This window comes from Bombina bombina, chromosome 2 (assembly GCF_027579735.1).
Source record: "Bombina bombina isolate aBomBom1 chromosome 2, aBomBom1.pri, whole genome shotgun sequence".
Classification (NCBI taxonomy): Eukaryota; Metazoa; Chordata; class Amphibia; order Anura; family Bombinatoridae; genus Bombina; species Bombina bombina.
In genome coordinates, this window is record NC_069500.1 from 1,441,751,989 (window position 1) to 1,441,773,431 (window position 21,443).

At 37.8% G+C, this 21,443-nt stretch overlaps 1 protein-coding gene across 3 annotated transcripts in view; it reads right to left on the minus strand.

Moving 5' to 3' along the window:
• Positions 1-21,443, minus strand: part of RTKN (rhotekin) — a 356,615-nt gene that overhangs the window by 24,193 nt on the left and 310,979 nt on the right. For 2 of the 3 annotated variants that reach the window (XM_053704397.1, XM_053704399.1), the window contains 3 exons: positions 13,906-14,034; positions 1,734-1,899; positions 800-904 (listed from right to left, as the gene is read on the minus strand). In XM_053704397.1, the coding sequence (XP_053560372.1) occupies positions 800-904; positions 1,734-1,899; positions 13,906-14,034 (400 nt within the window). The remainder of the gene's footprint in view (positions 1-799; positions 905-1,733; positions 1,900-13,905; positions 14,035-21,443) is intronic. The other variant, XM_053704398.1, reaches the window with a different exon arrangement.

Here is a 21,443-nt window from a genome sequence, read left to right on the forward strand (position 1 = left end):
TTGTATAATAATATTATTAGACAGTGTTCTTATGTGTGTAACTGTACTGTGTAATGTATTTGTGATGTGTTATGTATAATAATATTATTAGATGGTGTTATTATGTGTGTAACTGTACTGTGTAATGTATTTGTGATATGTTTTGTATAATAATATTATTAGATGGTGTTATTATGTGTGTAACTGTACTGTATAATGTATTTGTGATATGTTTTGTATAATAATATTATTAGATGGTGTTATTATGTGTGTAACTGTACTGTGTAATGTATTTGTGATATGTTTTGTATAATAATATTATTAGACAGTGTTATTATGTGTGTAACTGTACTGTGTAATGTATTTGTGATATGTTTTGTATAATAATATTATTAGATGGTGTTATTATGTGTGTAACTGTACTGTGTAATGTATTTGTGATATGTTTTGAATAATAATATTATTAGACTGTGTTATTATGTATGTAACTGTACTGTGTAATGTATTTGTGATATACTTTGTATAATAATATTATTAGATGGTGTTATTATGTGTGTAACTGTACTGTGTAATGTATTTGTGATATGTTTGTATAATATTATTATTAGATTGTGTTATTATGTGTGTAACTGTACTGTGTAATGTATTTGTGATATGTTTTGTATAATATTATTAGATAGTGTTATTATTAGTGTAACTGTACTGTGTAATGTATTTTTTTTACAGTGAAGCTCACCACACGCTGCACTATTACCGATCACTTACCCATCCCATGATACAGTGAAGCTCACCACACGCTGCACTATTACCGATCACTTACCCATCTCATGATACAGTGATCCCTGCTTTGTGAGACCTGCCGGTATCCTCTTTGGGGGAGGAGTTTCTATCTTCATCAAATCATCACAGCACTGCTTCCACTGACCTATGGGAAAGCAATTTTGTATGTAACATGATCTGCATGCAGAAAGGTCAGAAACTACACTAAACTCCAGTGTATCACTTAGCGGTAAGCTCCGGGGCTATGGATCTGCATTTATATCACTGTCTGTAGTATCTTTGTGACAGGGTCTCACATTATACCTCTAGACTGTAAGCTCCTTGTTACATGGTCTCAATTAATACAACTAGACTGTAAGCTCCTTGGGTCAGTGTATCACATTATACCACTAGACTGTAAGCTCCTTGTTACATGGTCTCAATTAATACAACTAGACTGTAAGCTCCTTGGGTCAGTGTATCACATTATACCACTAGACTGTAAGCTCTTGTGACACGGTCTCACATTATACCAATAGACTGTAAGCTCTTGTGTCAGGGTCTCACATTATACCACTAGACTGTAAGCTCTTGTGTCAGGGTCTCACATTATACCACTAGACTGTAAGCTCTTGTGTCAGGGTCTCACATTATACCACTAGACTGTAAGCTCTTGTGTCAGGGTCTCACATTAAACCACTTGACTGTAAGCTTCTTGTGACAGGGTCTCACATTATACCACTAGACTGTAAGCTCCTGGTGTCAGGCTCTCACATTATACCACTAGACTGTAAGCTCTTGTGTCAGGGTCTCACATTATACCACTTGACTGTAAGCTTCTTGTGACAGGGTCTGACATTATACCACTAGACTGTAAGCTTCTTGTGACAGGGTCTGACATTATACCACTAGACTGTAAGCTCCTTGTGAAAGGGTTTCTCAGTGTCTTGGTGTTATTCCCGCACTCTACATGAGACTGAGCTGTGAGCACGTACTCATATCGTAGAAATGCTGCCAGAAAGCTTCCATCCAGCGGCGCAGCTCCTCGCGACTGTTGGCTCTCAGCGTATGCGTCACCTCCTCACAGCCATAGCGATTAGTGATAGATAAGCTCTGTGTGTGGGACTGCCCCTCACGGTCTGATGCTCGGATCCTGGTCTCCTGAGGGACAGAAAAACACTGCATAGGGCCACATGTATTGCTATAGGGACAGGGAGGGTCAGATATATAATCACACCACAGACTTTATATATACATTAGTACAGCACAGAGCACACACACAAGATGTACCTTTATATATACATTAGTACAGCACAGAGCACACACACACACACACATGATGCACCTTTATATATACATTAGTACAGCACAGAGCACACACACAAGATGCACCTTTATATATACATTAGTACAGCACAGAGCACACACACACACACACATGATGCACCTTTATATATACATTAGTACAGCACAGAGCACACACACACACGATGCACCTTTATATATACATTAGTACAGCACAGAGCACACACACACACACACATGATGCACCTTTATATATACATTAGTACAGCACAGAGCACACACACACACACAAGATGCACCTTTATATATACATTAGTACAGCACAGAGCACACACACATGATGCACCTTTATATATACATTAGTACAGCACAGAGCACACACACACATGATGCACCTTTATATATACATTAGTACAGCACAGAGCACACACACATGATGCACCTTTACAGGGAGTGCAGAATTATTAGGCAAGTTGTATTTTTGAGGATTAATTTTATTATTGAACAACAACCATGTTCTCAATGAACCCAAAAAACTCATTAATATCAAAGCTGAATAGTTTTGGAAGTAGTTTTTAGTTTGTTTTTAGTTATGGCTATTTTAGGGGGATATCTGTGTGTGCAGGTGACTATTACTGTGCATAATTATTAGGCAACTTAACAAAAAACAAATATATACCCATTTCAATTATTTATTTTTACCAGTGAATCCAATATAACATCTCAACATTCACAAATATACATTTCTGACATTCAAAAACAAAACAAAAACAAATCAGTGACCAATATAGCCACCTTTCTTTGCAAGGACACTCAAAAGTCTGCCATCCATGGATTCTGTCAGTGTTTTGATCTGTTCACCATCAACATTGCGTGCAGCAGCAACCACAGCCTCCCAGACACTGTTCAGAGAGGTGTACTGTTTTCCCTCCTTGTAAATCTCACATTTGATGATGGACCACAGGTTCTCAATGGGGTTTAGATCAGGTGAACAAGGAGGCCATGTCATTAGATTTTCTTCTTTTATACCCTTTCTTGCCAGCCACGCTGTGGAGTACTTGGACGCGTGTGATGGAGCATTGTCCTGCATGAAAATCATGTTTTTCTTGAAGGATGCAGACTTCTTCCTGTACCACTGCTTGAAGAAGGTGTCTTCCAGAAACTGGCAGTAGGACTGGGAGTTGAGCTTGACTCCATCCTCAACCCGAAAAGGCCCCACAAGCTCATCTTTGATGATACCAGCCCAAACCAGTACTCCACCTCCACCTTGCTGGCGTCTGAGTCGGACTGGAGCTCTCTGCCCTTTACCAATCCAGCCACGGGCCCATCCATCTGGCCCATCAAGACTCACTCTCATTTCATCAGTCCATAAAACCTTAGAAAAATCAGTCTTGAGATATTTCTTGGCCCAGTCTTGACGTTTCAGCTTGTGTGTCTTGTTCAGTGGTGGTCGTCTTTCAGCCTTTCTTACCTTGGCCATGTCTCTGAGTATTGCACACCTTGTGCTTTTGGGCACTCCAGTGATGTTGCAGCTCTGAAATATGGCCAAACTGGTGGCAAGTGGCATCTTGGCAGCTGCACGCTTGACTTTTCTCAGTTCATGGGCAGTTATTTTGCGCCTTGGTTTTTCAACACGCTTCTTGCGACCCTGTTGACTATTTTGAATGAAACGCTTGATTGTTCGATGATCACGCTTCAGAAGCTTTGCAATTTTAAGAGTGCTGCATCCCTCTGCAAGATATCTCACTATTTTTTACTTTTCTGAGCCTGTCAAGTCCTTCTTTTGACCCATTTTGCCAAAGGAAAGGAAGTTGCCTAATAATTATGCACACCTGATATAGGGTGTTGATGTCATTAGACCACACCCCTTCTCATTACAGAGATGCACATCACCTAATATGCTTAATTGGTAGTAGGCTTTCGAGCCTATACAGCTTGGAGTAAGACAACATGCATAAAGAGGATGATGTGGTCAAAATACTCATTTGCCTAATAATTCTGCACTCCCTGTATATATACATTAGTACAGCACAGAGCACATAAACACACACATGATGCACCTTTATATATACATTAGTACAGCACAGAGCACATAAACACACACATGATGCACCTTTATATATACATTAGTACAGCACAGAGCACACACACACACACACACACACATGATGCACCTTTATATATACATTAGTACAGCACAAAGCACACACACACACACATGATGCACCTTTATATATACATTAGTACAGCACAGAGCACACACACACACACACACATGATGCACCTTTATATATACATTAGTACAGCACAGAGCACACACACACATGATGCACCTTTATATATACATTAGTACAGCACAGAGCACACACACACATGATGCACCTTTATATATACATTAGTACAGCACAGAGCACACACACATGATGCACCTTTATATATACATTAGTACAGCACAGAGCACACACACACACACACACACATGATGCACCTTTATATATACATTAGTACAGCACAGAGCACACACACACACACACACATGATGCACCTTTATATATACATTAGTACAGCACAGAGCACACACACACACACACACACACACATGATGCACCTTTATATATACATTAGTACAGCACAGAGCACACACACACACACACATGATGCACCTTTACAGGGAGTGCAGAATTATTAGGCAAGTTGTATTTTTGAGGATTAATTTTATTATTGAACAACAACCATGTTCTCAATGAACCCAAAAAACTCATTAATATCAAAGCTGAATAGTTTTGGAAGTAGTTTTTAGTTTGTTTTTAGTTATAGCTATTTTAGGGGGATATCTGTGTGTGCAGGTGACTATTACTGTGCATAATTATTAGGCAACTTAACAAAAAACAAATATATACCCATTTCAATTATTTATTTTTACCAGTGAAACCAATATAACATCTCAACATTCACAAATATACATTTCTGACATTCAAAAACAAAACAAAAACAAACCAGTGACCAATATAGCCACCTTTCTTTGCAAGGACACTCAAAAGCCTGCCATCCATGGATTCTGTCAGTGTTTTGATCTGTTCACCATCAACATTGCGTGCAGCAGCAACCACAGCCTCCCAGACACTGTTCAGAGAGGTGTACTGTTTTCCCTCCTTGTAAATCTCACATTTGATGATGGACCACAGGTTCTCAATGGGGTTCAGATCAGGTGAACAAGGAGGCCATGTCATTAGATTTTCTTCTTTTATACCCTTTCTTGCCAGCCACGCTGTGGAGTACTTGGACGCGTGTGATGGAGCATTGTCCTGCATGAAAATCATGTTTTTCTTGAAGGATGCAGACTTCTTCCTGTACCACTGCTTGAAGAAGGTGTCTTCCAGAAACTGGCAGTAGGACTGGGAGTTGAGCTTGACTCCATCCTCAACCTGAAAAGGCCCCACAAGCTCATCTTTGATGATACCAGCCCAAACCAGTACTCCACCTCCACCTTGCTGGCGTCTGAGTCGGACTGGAGCTCTCTGCCCTTTACCAATCCAGCCACGGGCCCATCCATCTGGCCCATCAAGACTCACTCTCATTTCATCAGTCCATAAAACCTTAGAAAAATCAGTCTTGAGATATTTCTTGGCCCAGTCTTGACGTTTCAGCTTGTGTGTCTTGTTCAGTGGTGGTCGTCTTTCAGCCTTTCTTACCTTGGCCATGTCTCTGAGTATTGCACACCTTGTGCTTTTGGGCACTCCAGTGATGTTGCAGCTCTGAAATATGGCCTAACTGGTGGCAAGTGGCATCTTGGCAGCTGCACGCTTGACTTTTCTCAGTTCATGGGCAGTTATTTTGCGCCTTGGTTTTTCAACACGCTTCTTGCGACCCTGTTGACTATTTTGAATGAAACGCTTGATTGTTCGATGATCACGCTTCAGAAGCTTTGCAATTGTAAGAGTGCTGCATCCCTCTGCAAGATATCTCACTATTTTTGACTTTTCTGAGCCTGTCAAGTCCTTCTTTTGACCCATTTTGCCAAAGGAAAGGAAGATGCCTAATAATTATGCACACCTGATATAGGGTGTTGATGTCATTAGACCACACCCCTTCTCATTACAGAGATGCACATCACCTAATATGCTTAATTGGTAGTAGGCTTTCGAGCCTATACAGCTTGGAGTAAGACAACATGCATAAAGAGGATGATGTGGTCAAAATACTCATTTGCCTAATAATTCTGCACTCCCTGTATATATACATTAGTACAGCACAGAGCACACACACACACACACATGATGCACCTTTATATATACATTAGTACAGCACAGAGCACATTTGCATTGTCTGATCACTATATAACTGCCTAAGCATAAGGAGTTACATTTGCATTGTCTGATCACTATATAACAGCCTAAGCATAAGGAGTTACATTTGCATTGTCTGATCACTATATAACTACCTAAGCATAAGGAGCTTCATTTGCATTGTCTGATCACTATATAACTGCCTAAGCATAAGGCGTTACATTTGCATTGTCTGATCACTATATAACAGCCTAAGCATAAGGCGTTACATTTGCATTGTCTGATCACTATATAACTGCCTAAGCATAAGGAGTTACATTTGCATTGTCTGATCACTATATAACTACCTAAGCATAAGGAGCTTCATTTGCATTGTCTGATCACTATATAACTGCCTAAGCATAAGGCATTACATTTGCATTGTCTGATCACTATATAACAGCCTAAGCATAAGGCGTTACATTTGCATTGTCTGATCACTATATAACAGCCTAAGCATAAGGAGTTACATTTGCATTGTCTGATCACTATATAACTACCTAAGCATAAGGAGCTTCATTTGCATTGTCTGATCACTATATAACTGCCTAAGCATAAGGCGTTACATTTGCATTGTCTGATCACTATATAACAGCCTAAGCATAAGGCGTTACATTTGCATTGTCTGATCACTATATAACTGCCTAAGCATAAGGAGTTACATTTGTATTGTCTGATCACTATATAACTGACTAAGCATAAGGAGTTACATTTGCATTGTCTGATCACTATATAACTGCCTAAGCATAAGTAGTTACATTTGCATTGTCTGATCACTATATAATGCCTAAGCATAAGTAGTTACATTTGCATTGTCTGATCACTATATAATGCCTAAGCATAAGTAGTTACATTTGCATTGTCTGATCACTATATAATGCCTAAGCATAAGTAGTTACATTTGCATTGTCTGATCACTATATAATGCCTAAGCATAAGGAGTTACATTTGCATTGTCTGATCACTATATAACAGCCTAAGCATAAGGAGTTACATTTGCATTGTCTGATCACTATATAACAGCCTAAGCATAAGGAATTACATTTGCATTATCTGATCACTATATAATGCCTAAGCATAAGGAGTTACATTTGCATTGTCTGATCACTATATAACAGCCTAAGCATAAGGAGTTACATTTGCATTGTCTGATCACTATATAACAGCCTAAGCATAAGGAGCCTCATTTGCATTGTCTGATCACTATATAACAGCCTAAGCATAAGGAGCCTCATTTGCATTGTCTGATCACTATATAACTACCTAAGCATAAGGAGTTACATTTGCATTGTCTGATCACTATATAACAGCCTAAGCATAAGGAGTTACATTTGCATTGTCTGATCACTATATAACTACCTAAGCATAAGGAGTTACATTTGCATTGTCTGATCACTATATAACTACCTAAGCATAAGGAGCTTCATTTGCATTGTCTGATCACTATATAACAGCCTAAGCATAAGGAGCTTCATTTGCATTGTCTGATCACTATATAACTGCCTAAGCATAAGGAGTTACATTTGCATTGTCTGATCACTATATAACTGCCTAAGCATAAGGAGTTACATTTGCATTGTCTGATCACTATATAACTGCCTAAGCATAAGGAGTTACATTTGCATTGTCTGATCACTATATAACTCCCTAAGCATAAGGAGTTACATTTGCATTGTCTGATCACTATATAACTGCCTAAGCATAAGGAGTTACATTTGCATTGTCTGATCACTATATAACTGCCTAAGCATAAGGAGTTACATTTGCATTGTCTGATCACTATATAACTGCCTAAGCATAAGGAGTTACATTTGCATTGTCTGATCACTATATAACTGCCTAAGCATAAGGAGTTACATTTGCATTGTCTGATCACTATATAACTGCCTAAGCATAAGGAGTTACATTTGCATTGTCTGATCACTATATAACTGCCTAAGCATAATGAGCCTCATTTGCATTGTCTGATCACTATATAACAGCCTAAGCATAAGGAGCTTCATTTGCATTGTCTGATCACTATATAACTGCCTAAGCATAAGGAGTTACATTTGCATTGTCTGATCACTATATAATGCCTAAGCATAAGGAGCCTCATTTGCATTGTCTGATCACTATATAACTGTTTAAGCATAAGGAGCCTCATTTGCATTGTCTGATCACTATATAACTGCCTAAGCATAAGGAGGTACATTTGCATTGTCTGATCACTATATAACTGCCTAAGCATAAGGAGTTACATTTGCATTGTCTGATCACTATATAACTGCCTAAGCATAAGGAGTTACATTTGCATTGTCTGATCACTATATAACTACCTAAGCATAAGGAGTTACATTTGCATTGTCTGATCACTATATAACTGCCTAAACATAAGGAGTTACATTTGCATTGTCTGATCACTATATAACTGCCTAAGCATAAGGAGTTACATTTGCATTGTCTGATCACTATATAACAGCCTAAGCATAATGAGCCTCATTTGCATTGTCTGATCACTATATAACTGCCTAAGCATAAGGAGTTACATTTGCATTGTCTGATCACTATATAACTACCTAAGCATAAGGAGTTACATTTGCATTGTCTGATCACTATATAACTGCCTAAGCATAAGGAGTTACATTTGCATTGTCTGATCACTATATAACTGCCTAAGCATAAGGAGTTACATTTGCATTGTCTGATCACTATATAACTGCCTAAGCATACGGAGTTACATTTGCATTGTCTGATCACTATATAACTACCTAAGCATAAGGAGCTTCATTTGCATTGTCTGATCACTATATAACTGCCTAAGCATAAGGAGTTACATTTTATTGTCTGATCACTATATAACTGCCTAAGCATAAGGAGTTACATTTGCATTGTCTGATCACTATATAGCAGCCTAAGCATAAGGAGTTACATTTGCATTGTCTGATCACTATATAACTACCTAAGCATAAGGAGCTTCATTTGCATTGTCTGATCACTATATAACTGCCTAAGCATAAGGAGTTTCATTTGCATTATCTGATCACTATATAACAGCCTAAGCATAAGGAGTTACATTTGCATTGTCTGATCACTATATAACTGCCTAAGCATAAGGAGCCTCATTTGCATTGTCTGATCACTATATAACTGTTTAAGCATAAGGAGCCTCATTTGCATTGTCTGATCACTATATAACAGCCTAAGCATAAGGAGTTACATTTGCATTGTCTGATCACTAAGGAGCCTCATTTGCATTGTCTGATCACTATATAACTGCCTAAGCATAAGGAGCCTCATTTGCATTGTCTGATCACTATATAACTGCCTAAGCATAAGGAGTTACATTTGCATTGTCTGATCACTATATAACTGCCTAAGCATAAGGAGTTACATTTGCATTGTCTGATCACTATATAACTGCCTAAGCATAAGGAGTTACATTTGCATTGTCTGATCACTATATAACTACCTAAGCATAAGGAGTTACATTTGTATTGTCTGATCACTATATAACTGTCTAAGCATAAGGAGTTACATTTGCATTGTCTGATCACTATATAACTGCCTAAGCATAAGGAGCCTCATTTGCATTGTCTGATCACTATATAATGCCTAAGCATAAGGAGCCTCATTTGCATTGTCTGATCACTATATAATGCCTAAGCATAAGGAGCCTCATTTGCATTGTCTGATCACTATATACCTACCTAAGCATAAGGAGCCTCATTTGCATTGTCTGATCACTATATACCTACCTAAGCATAAGGAGCCTCATTTGCATTGTCTGATCACTATATAACTGCCTAAGCATAAGGAGTTACATTTGCATTGTCTGATCACTATATACCTACCTAAGCATAAGGAGTTACATTTGCATTGTCTGATCACTATATAACTGCCTAAGCATAAGGAGTTACATTTGCATTGTCTGATCACTATATAACTGCCTAAGCATAAGGAGTTACATTTGCATTGTCTGATCACTATTTAACTGACTAAGCATAAGGAGTTACATTTGCATTGTCTGATCACTATATAACAGCCTAAGCATAAGGAGTTACATTTGCATTGTCTGATCACTATATACCTACCTAAGCATAAGGAGTTACATTTGCATTGTCTGATCACTATATAACTGCCTAAGCATAAGGAGCCTCATTTGCATTGTCTGATCACTATATAACTGCCTAAGCATAAGGAGTTACATTTGCATTGTCTGATCACTATATAACTGCCTAAGCATAAGGAGTTACATTTGCATTGTCTGATCACTATATAACAGCCTAAGCATAAGGAGTTACATTTGCATTGTCTGATCACTATATAATGCCTAAGCATAAGGAGTTACATTTGCATTGTCTGATCACTATATAATGCCTAAGCATAAGGAGTTACATTTGCATTGTCTGATCACTATATAACTGCCTAAGCATAAGTAGTTACATTTGCATTGTCTGATCACTATATAACTGCCTAAGTATAAGTAGTTACATTTGCATTGTCTGATCACTATATAACTGCCTAAGCATAAGGCGTTACATTTGCATTGTCTGATCACTATATAACTGCCTAAGCATTAAGAGTTACATTTGCATTGTCTGATCACTATTTAACTGACTAAGCATAAGGAGTTACATTTGCATTGTCTGATCACTATATAACTGCCTAAGCATAAGGAGCCTCATTTGCATTGTCTGATCACTATATAACTGCCTAAGCATAAGGAGTTACATTTGCATTGTCTGATCACTATATAACTGCCTAAGCATAAGGAGTTACATTTGCATTGTCTGATCACTATATAACAGCCTAAGCATAAGGAGTTACATTTGCATTGTCTGATCACTATATAACTGCCTAAGCATAAAGAGTTACATTTGCATTGTCTGATCACTATATAACTGCCTAAGCATAAGGAGCCTCATTTGCATTGTCTGATCACTATATAACTGCCTAAGCATAAGGAGTTACATTTGCATTGTCTGATCACTATATAACAGCCTAAGCATAAGGAGTTACATTTGCATTGTCTGATCACTATATAAATGCCTAAGCATAAGGAGTTACATTTGCATTGTCTGATCACTATATAACTGCCTAAGCATAAGGAGCCTCATTTGCATTGTCTGATCACTATATAACTGCCTAAGCATAAGGAGTTACATTTGCATTGTCTGATCACTATATAACAGCCTAAGCATAAGGAGCCTCATTTGCATTGTCTGATCACTATATAACTGCCTAAGCATAAGGAGTTACATTTGCATTGTCTGATCACTATATAACAGCCTAAGCATAAGGAGTTACGTTTGCATTGTCTGATCACTATTTAACTGACTAAGCATAAGGAGTTACATTTGCATTGTCTGATCACTATATAATGCCTAAGCATAAGGAGTTACATTTGCATTGTCTGATCACTATATAACTGACTAAGCATAAGGAGTTACATTTGCATTGTCTGATCACTATATAACTGCCTAAGCATAAGGAGCCTCATTTGCGTTGTCTGATCACTATATAACAGCCTAAGCATAAGGAGTTACATTTGCATTGTCTGATCACTATATAATGCCTAAGCATAAGGAGTTACATTTGCATTGTCTGATCACTATATAATGCCTAAGCATAAGGAGCTTCATTTGCATTGTCTGATCACTATATAACTGCCTAAGCATAAGGAGTTGCATTTGCATTGTCTGATCACTATATAACTGCCTAAACATAAGGAGTTGCATTTGCATTGTCTGATCACTATATAATGCCTAAGCATAAGGAGTTGCATTTGCATTGTCTGATCACTATATAATGCCTAAGCATAAGGAGTTGCATTTGCATTGTCTGATCACTATATAACTGCCTAAGCATAAGGAGTTGCATTTGCATTGTCTGATCACTATATAATGCCTAAGCATAAGTAGTTACATTTGCATTGTCTGATCACTATATAACTGCCTAAGCATAAGGAGTTACATTTGCATTGTCTGATCACTATATAATGCCTAAGCATAAGGAGTTACATTTGCATTGTCTGATCACTATATAACTGCCTAAGCATAAGGAGCTTCATTTGCATTGTCTGATCACTATATAACTGCCTAAGCATAAGGAGTTGCATTTGCATTGTCTGATCACTATATAACTACCTAAGCATAAGGAGTTACATTTGCATTGTCTGATCACTATATAACTGCCTAAGCATAAGGAGTTACATTTGCATTGTCTGATCACTATATAATGCCTAAGCATAAGGAGTTACATTTGCATTGTCTGATCACTATATAACTGACTAAGCATAAGGGGCTTCATTTGCATTGTCTGATCACTATATAACAGCCTAAGCATAAGGAGTTACATTTGTATTGTCTGATCACTATATAACTGACTAAGCATAAGGGGCTTCATTTGCATTGTCTGATCACTATATAACTACCTAAGCATAAGGAGTTACATTTGCATTGTCTGATCACTATATAATGCCTAAGCATAAGAAGTTTCATTTGCATTGTCTGATCACTATATAACTACCTAAGCATAAGGAGCCTCATTTGCATTGTCTGATCACTATATAACAGTATAAGCATAAGGAGTTACATTTGCATTGTCTGATCACTATATAACTGCCTAAGCATAAGGAGCCTCATTTGCATTGTCTGATCACTATATAACAGCCTAAGCATAAGGAATTACATTTGCATTGTCTGATCACTATATAACTGCCTAAGCATAAGGAGCCTCATTTGCATTGTCTGATCACTATATAACTGCCTAAGTATAAGGAGTTACATTTGCATTGTCTGATCACTATATAACTGCCTAAGCATAAGGAGTTACATTTGCATTGTCTGATCACTATATAACTGCCTAAGCATAAGGAGTTACATTTGCATTGTCTGATCACTATATAAATGCCTAAGCATAAGGAATTACATTTGCATTGTCTGATCACTATATAACAGCCTAAGCATAAGGAGTTACATTTGCATTGTCTGATCACTATATAACAGCCTAAGCATAAGGAGTTACATTTGCATTGTCTGATCACTATATAACTACCTAAGCATAAGGAGTTACATTTGCATTGTCTGATCACTATATAACTGCCTAAGCATAAGGAGTTACATTTGCATTGTCTGATCACTATATAACTGCCTAAGCATAAGGAGTTACATTTGCATTGTCTGATCACTATATAACTGCCTAAGCATAAGGAGTTACATTTGCATTGTCTGATCACTATATAACTGCCTAAGCATAAGGAGTTACATTTGCATTGTCTGATCACTATATAACTACCTAAGCATAAGGAGTTACATTTGCATTGTCTGATCTCTATATAACTGCCTAAGCATAAGGAGCCTCATTTGCATTGTCTGATCACTATATAATGCCTAAGCATAAGGAGCCTCATTTGCATGTCTTTACCCAGGATGCCTAGTAGCTGAGGATTATTGTCACATGCTTGCCTGCCTGTATAAATATGCGTAGGAACAAATCATTTTGACAATAATAAGTATAAAATAAAATCTCCCATCATGCACCTGTCTCTTCTCACCTTGTTGACAGAGATGGTCAGTGCTGCTTCAGTAGCTGAATCCACATCCATAGGGCGCTGGTAGCAGAACAAACGGCAGCCGCGCAGTACACAGAACATTGGCTGCCAGCTCTTCTGCTCCCTGACCTGCTACAGATAAAAGTCATTTGTCACTAAATAAAATGCTACATAAGATATGTGTGCCGTCTAAACTACCAATTCCTTTATTGGTATTCAAAGCAACAGCATATTGTTTGTTAGTTAGTATCGCTGGGTGTATATTATATATTGTAGTAGTGGTATTCTAGCGCTAAGAGTGCCCTAAGCTGTGACCAAAAATGGGGTCTAACCTACCCCAGAAGAAAGGGTTTACTGAGACAAAGGAATCAGTCCAGCGCCAAAAAAGGCCAAGGGACAAATATACAAAACTGCCAATACTTTAAAATGTAAATTTATTACAATCAAATACAGCGATATACAGTAAAATAGGAGTAAAAACAAATCAATGGCAATTGATGCCGAGCATATATTTAAAAAATGCAATAAAAGAAAATCAGTTTAAAACAATAAAATTGCTAGCAAAATCAAAATCAAGAAATCGATATCAGCCTAACAAACTGGTTATCAACATAGAAGTCTTGGGTACGTATTGGGTAAACCAAGCTATCTAAGCATACAGAGCGTAAGAGGCTGTGGGTTGTGGTTGTCTGTTATGGATCCATAGTGTGGTGTGCACCGTGGTAAAATAAGGGAGATTCGTGTAGCGTGATGTGTAGCGTGATGTGAATGATCCAATGAAAGATCAGACCTGGGTGTGGATGCTTACAAATTACAACAACAATAAAAACAAAAATACAAAAATACAATGTGGCAAGTTACAACACAATAGAAATTTGTATAATGATGAAAAAAACATATAATTATGAAAAAAACATCATGAAAAAACCACAAAAAATGGTGCTGAGTGGAGACTAAGACTCCAATACAAAAAGGTAGTGATCGATCCTGAAAACAAGTGAAAAGTGAAAAGTCAATCAAAAAAGGCAAATAAACAGTCAATTAGAAGATCAGAAGAAATTCAGAAAAAAATTCCGAAATTTTTTTTTTCAACAAAGGATGGTGGAGAACAAAGTTGATGTAAAAAACAGTACAAAAATTTCCCAAAATCCAAAAAATTTTTTAAAAAATTCCGAAAGTTCAAAACAATGAATAAAAAAGGTAAAAAAAGGGGGGTAGCAGAAGAATTAGTTCAATAAAAATGTGGCCAATCCAAATAAAGGCACAGTGGTGTGCTAAAAAACAAAGTCAAACCACAACAAAGTGGAGTGAGGAAATAGGAATGTAGAAATTGTGAAAAATGTAAAATTGTAAAAATATATAAAGGTGTGACAGGATAAATTCCAAGGATCCCAAAAAACTTTAGGCAATCAGCGGCTCTTAATGTCGTCCCTAGTAGATACCTGTAACCCAAAATAGCAACATAGCGTGATACAGTATAAATTATAGTAATAATCAAATGGAAAGATGCTTACCAAAGGGTCTACGCGTTTCGGTCCTCAATAGACCTTTTTCAAGACTGATCCAGTGGTAAGCAAAGCATCTTTAAATAGGGGTTGCTGGATTACCCGGATGTGGCTTGCAAAACATTCCACTTCCGGTTCCGCTTAGTATTTTGAAATTAAAGTTCCTTATTTCTGAAATATAGGGATGATCTATGGGCATCATTAATGTTATATATGGTTTACTTCCATGGCCGTGCTATCGGCAATAATAACTGCATATTTTTAAATCTATCTGAGGTGGAAATCGAAAAGCCGTGACTTCACTTCCGGTTTAGGTACCGGATCGGCCCACCTCTGTGTTCAGTACATCAAGATAGATTAGAGTCTTGCAGTATGCAAACCAATTAGCAATGGTCAACTTCAAAACTCCTGACATTTGGGTATTTCCCAAAAATGGCTAATAAAATCTAATACATTATTGTGTGCATCCATTCGTGTATATATGTGTTTTGTACCATTTCTGGAAATCAAAGTTGCTGGGAGTAAAATATTGTGGAGAGCATAATCAGTGTTTAGAACGCCTCTATATATAAATATTTCTATTAGTGAACTCGGCTAGTTTTGATATGTCTTCATAAGTATGTACGGTATATGTCATTATCGTTACACCATAGCCCATTTGTTATAGGCGGGGTGTGTATAGCAATCTCTATCATAGTCAAAAAAGATCTAGGTAGCTGTTTTTGATAAGTTTGATAAATGTGAATTTGTCTATAGGTATATTTTAGCCCTTATTGGTTCTTTTTGGGCTATACTAACCGTCAAGAGGCGGTTATTTAGAGAAATGAGGGCAAATTGAACATTTTAGGTCAGAGTTGAGGGCAGACTGAACATTTTAGGTCCAAGTCTTCTCTATTGTTTTGAGGTTATCCTATACTTTAGTATGAGGTGATAGATTGATTTTTAGAGGTGGAGCAAGATATCGGATGTGATTTACATATAAGGAGACCAGGTGAATGTATAAAAACAGGGATTGATGAACTTATCGGGTTTGTATCAAACCCATAAATGGTTTATGTGTAAATAGCAATTTTATTATGTGGTCCTAAGGTAATATACCATTGATCCTTATGTATGAGTTCCTTTAAGAGAGAAGAGATTTCTATTTATCTTTATTCCTGACTACCTATCTTAAGAGTCGGATGAGTTATAGTTGGAAATTTTCATATGTGTGGGAAGAGAGCGGGCCTAACAGATAATTTAAGTCATGAATGGGCATAGGAGTAGATTCTCATTACTAGTTGAAGAGGTGGGCTAAGTCCTCTCTATTGTTTAGACCTTTTGGGTGTAGGCAGTCCAAAAGGAAAATCCATTTCGATTCTGCCCTGAGAAGGATTTTTTCGAAGTCCCCTCCCCTCCAGTTTTTAATTATTTTTTGTATCCCCATGGACCTCATCTCCTGTATTTTGCCATTATGTTTATCTGCAAAATGTTTGTAGAGTATGGTGTCCTTATTTTGTTTTTCGATCAGCAGTGTGTGCTCTCTCAGCCTATCTCTGAGACTTCTTGAAGTCTGACCAACATACTGGAGGCCACAGGAGCATTCGATGAGATAGATGACCCCTGTGTCTTTGCATCTGATAAGATCTTTAATTGTAAATTCTTCTCCAGTTTGGAATGAATGGAATTGTTTGGTCTTGATCCCTCTCTTGCAAGCTTTGCAAGAGTGGCATGGGAAATAGCCTTTCAATGGTTTTCCCTGTAGGTCATGTGTTTTTGTTTTTTTCTTTCGGAGGAGGCTTGGAGCTAATACGTTTTTGAGGTTGCTTGTTTTTTTATATACAAAATTTGGTCGATCAGGGAGTAGGTTCCCAATGATCTCATCGTCTTTTAGCAGATGCCAGTGTTTTTTGAAGATTTTTTCCATAATATATCGGTTACTGCTGTACTCTGTGATCATTGGTACATTAAGTCTTCCTTCTGTCCCATATCTTTTCTTTTCTTTGTATTTTGTTAGGTCTTTCCTTTCCACCTTTCTTACTTCCTCTATCTTGAGGTTCAGATCTTCTTCCTTGTAGCCTCGTTCTACAAACTTTTCTTTTAGACGGGTCACTTGTTTCTCCCATATCTGGATATTCGATATGGGAGAAACAAGTGACCCGTCTAAAAGAAAAGTTTGTAGAAAAACACATATGAGTAGATTTCAGAAAGATAGGCTGCATTCAGAATACAGCCCCAACAGACCAGAATGGAAAAGAATAGACCATAGAGATAAATCTAATTATAGAAGGGAGGAACAGATGTACTGGGGATCACAACATTACAGATCCGAACCATATTATAAGCACTATGAAAGCCCCCGAAGGCCTTGGGAAAGGGCTCCATATCAGAAAGCCTCCAGACACAATTACAGAGATAGAGAACACTACGGTCATGCAAACTATCCATCATGGAACTTTAGAAGAGCCCCAAGACGCCACTATAGAGATGATAGGGGAAATTATCCCCAAAATTATTATGAGGACCAAAAACACGGAGGAGAACAAAACAACAATTACACCACTGGTTTGAGGCATGAGAGTTGGGAATATTCTGACATGCCAAGAAGAGATGGAGCACACGGAGAATATGAAAAAAGTTCTTATAAATCACACGATATGACGAACTACAGAAAAACTGATATGTCTGGCCGGCAGAATGCACATCCCAACAGAAGTTTGCCAAATCCTGATGGTAACTCAGGGACAACTCTAAACCAAATCGCCTCATCCTCACATTTTTTAAAAATGAACCAACCAGCAGTAAAGGACAAGAGAACAAATTAGGGGAAGAGACCCTTGAACCACCAACGAGACAAAAAAAGAAGATAAGAGGGAAACGTGGGGGCGCTAAAACAAAGAGAAATAAGACCCCAAAAACAAGCGATGGGGAAATTGATAATAAGGATCGCATACAAACGCCTACATCATCTCGTGGATCCGAAAAGAGGACCACTGGAGATGGAATCTTCAACCTTAGCTCATATGAAATAAAGAAAGAAGAGAAGGAAGTTCTGAAATATGGCCTCTCTTTTGCTCCGGCTAGAAGTATGGATAAATTCCAAACATTTATGAATACCAAAGATTTTATAAGGAAATTAACCTTAAAAAGGTACTTCCTAAAAACTGCTCTTGATACAACGATACCCAGGAGCTACACTTCAGCTGATGCTGAAGATCCATACATTCACACGGGACTTAAACCAAAGTCCAGCTTCTATCCTACCCATGCTAAAGGAAATGCTATTGATGCATTTGAAATTATGGTCACCAAAGACATCAGAGATGTCAAACAAAGGAGTTTGAAAAGGATCAAAAACAACCTATCCAGACAACATATAGAGACCATCAGGAAACTCGAAGCAAACAACCAATTAACGATTAAGCCAGCCGACAAAGGTGGAGGCATCGTCATTCTCGACAGGGAGAAATACAATGCGGAGAACCAACGTCTCCTTGACGACCAAAAAACATATCTACATCTTAGGAATAACCCTGTGAAACAATATCAAGAGGAACTCAAGGAACTTCTCAAAACAGCCAAAACTTCTGGCATTTTGAACGAAAAAGAGCATAGATATCTAGATATAAAACACCCAGTGACACCTATAATATACCATCTACCCAAGATACACAAAACTCTGACAAACCCTCCCGGACGTCCAATAATTTCTGGAATCGGGTCACTTACAAGCAACTTGTCAGAATACGTTGATCAACATCTTCAGAAATACGTAAAGGCTCTCCCATCATACTTAAAAGATTCCACACAGGTTCTAAATATCCTGGAAGAGATCCCGTGGGAAGAAGGCTACATCATGGCCACCTGCGATGTAGCCGCCTTATACACCAGCATACCCCACAAAGAGGGACTTGAAGCAATAAAATGGTTCTTGGATAAGGATCCCCTGATGTTGGAAGAACAGGCGAAATTTATTTTGAACAGCATCCAACATATTCTACAGCACAACTACTTTTGCAATGAAGGAAGATACTACCAACAAATCTGCGGTACAGCAATGGGGACCAGGTTCGCGCCCAGCTATGCCAACTTATATATGGGAAAATGGGAGAGTATATTCTGGGACTCCTGCCCAGCGAGCGCGGACCTGGTCCTCTACCGCAGATATATCGACGATATTCTCATCATCTGGAAAGGTCCAATACAAGACCTTATATACACAATTGAGATTATGAACAAAAATGTTCTAAATCTAAAGTTTACCCACACTTGGAGCCAAAAAGAAATAGTTTTCTTGGACTTAAAAATAGAAGTCCTTAATAACAAATGGGAAACGTCAACACACTTTAAAACAGTTGATAGTAACAACTATGTGCATTACAATAGTTGCCACCATGAAAAATGGATAAACAACATCCCCAAAAGTCAATTTCTAAGAGTCCGAAAAAATTGCTCGAATATCCAGATATGGGAGAAACAAGTGACCCGTCTAAAAGAAAAGTTTGTAGAACGAGGCTACAAGGAAGAAGATCTGAACCTCAAGATAGAGGAAGTAAGAAAGGTGGAAAGGAAAGACCTAACAAAATACAAAGAAAAGATATGGGACAGAAGGAAGACTTAATGTACCAATGATCACAGAGTACAGCAGTAACCGATATATTATGGAAAAAATCTTCAAAAAACACTGGCATCTGCTAAAAGACGATGAGATCATTGGGAACCTACTCCCTGATCGACCAAATTTTGTATATAAAAAAACAAGCAACCTCAAAAACGTATTAGCTCCAAGCCTCCTCCGAAAGAAAAAAACAAAAACACATGACCTACAGGGAAAACCATTGAAAGGCTATTTCCCATGCCACTCTTGCAAAGCTTGCAAGAGAGGGATCAAGACCAAACAATTCCATTCATTCCAAACTGGAGAAGAATTTACAATTAAAGATCTTATCAGATGCAAAGACACAGGGGTCATCTATCTCATCGAATGCTCCTGTGGCCTCCAGTATGTTGGTCAGACTTCAAGAAGTCTCAGAGATAGGCTGAGAGAGCACACACTGCTGATCGAAAAACAAAATAAGGACACCATACTCTACAAACATTTTGCAGATAAACATAATGGCAAAATACAGGAGATGAGGCCCATGGGGATACAAAAAATAATTAAAAACTGGAGGGGAGGGGACTTCGAAAAAATCCTTCTCAGGGCAGAATCGAAATGGATTTTCCTTTTGGACTGCCTACACCCAAAAGGTCTAAACAATAGAGAGGACTTAGCCCACCTCTTCAACTAGTAATGAGAATCTACTCCTATGCCCATTCATGACTTAAATTATCTGTTAGGCCCGCTCTCTTCCCACACATATGAAAATTTCCAACTATAACTCATCCGACTCTTAAGATAGGTAGTCAGGAATAAAGATAAATAGAAATCTCTTCTCTCTTAAAGGAACTCATACATAAGGATCAATGGTATATTACCTTAGGACCACATAATAAAATTGCTATTTACACATAAACCATTTATGGGTTTGATACAAACCCGATAAGTTCATCAATCCCTGTTTTTATACATTCACCTGGTCTCCTTATATGTAAATCACATCCGATATCTTGCTCCACCTCTAAAAATCAATCTATCACCTCATACTAAAGTATAGGATAACCTCAAAACAATAGAGAAGACTTGGACCTAAAATGTTCAGTCTGCCCTCAACTCTGACCTAAAATGTTCAATTTGCCCTCATTTCTCTAAATAACCGCCTCTTGACGGTTAGTATAGCCCAAAAAGAACCAATAAGGGCTAAAATATACCTATAGACAAATTCACATTTATCAAACTTATCAAAAACAGCTACCTAGATCTTTTTTGACTATGATAGAGATTGCTATACACACCCCGCCTATAACAAATGGGCTATGGTGTAACGATAATGACATATACCGTACATACTTATGAAGACATATCAAAACTAGCCGAGTTCACTAATAGAAATATTTATATATAGAGGCGTTCTAAACACTGATTATGCTCTCCACAATATTTTACTCCCAGCAACT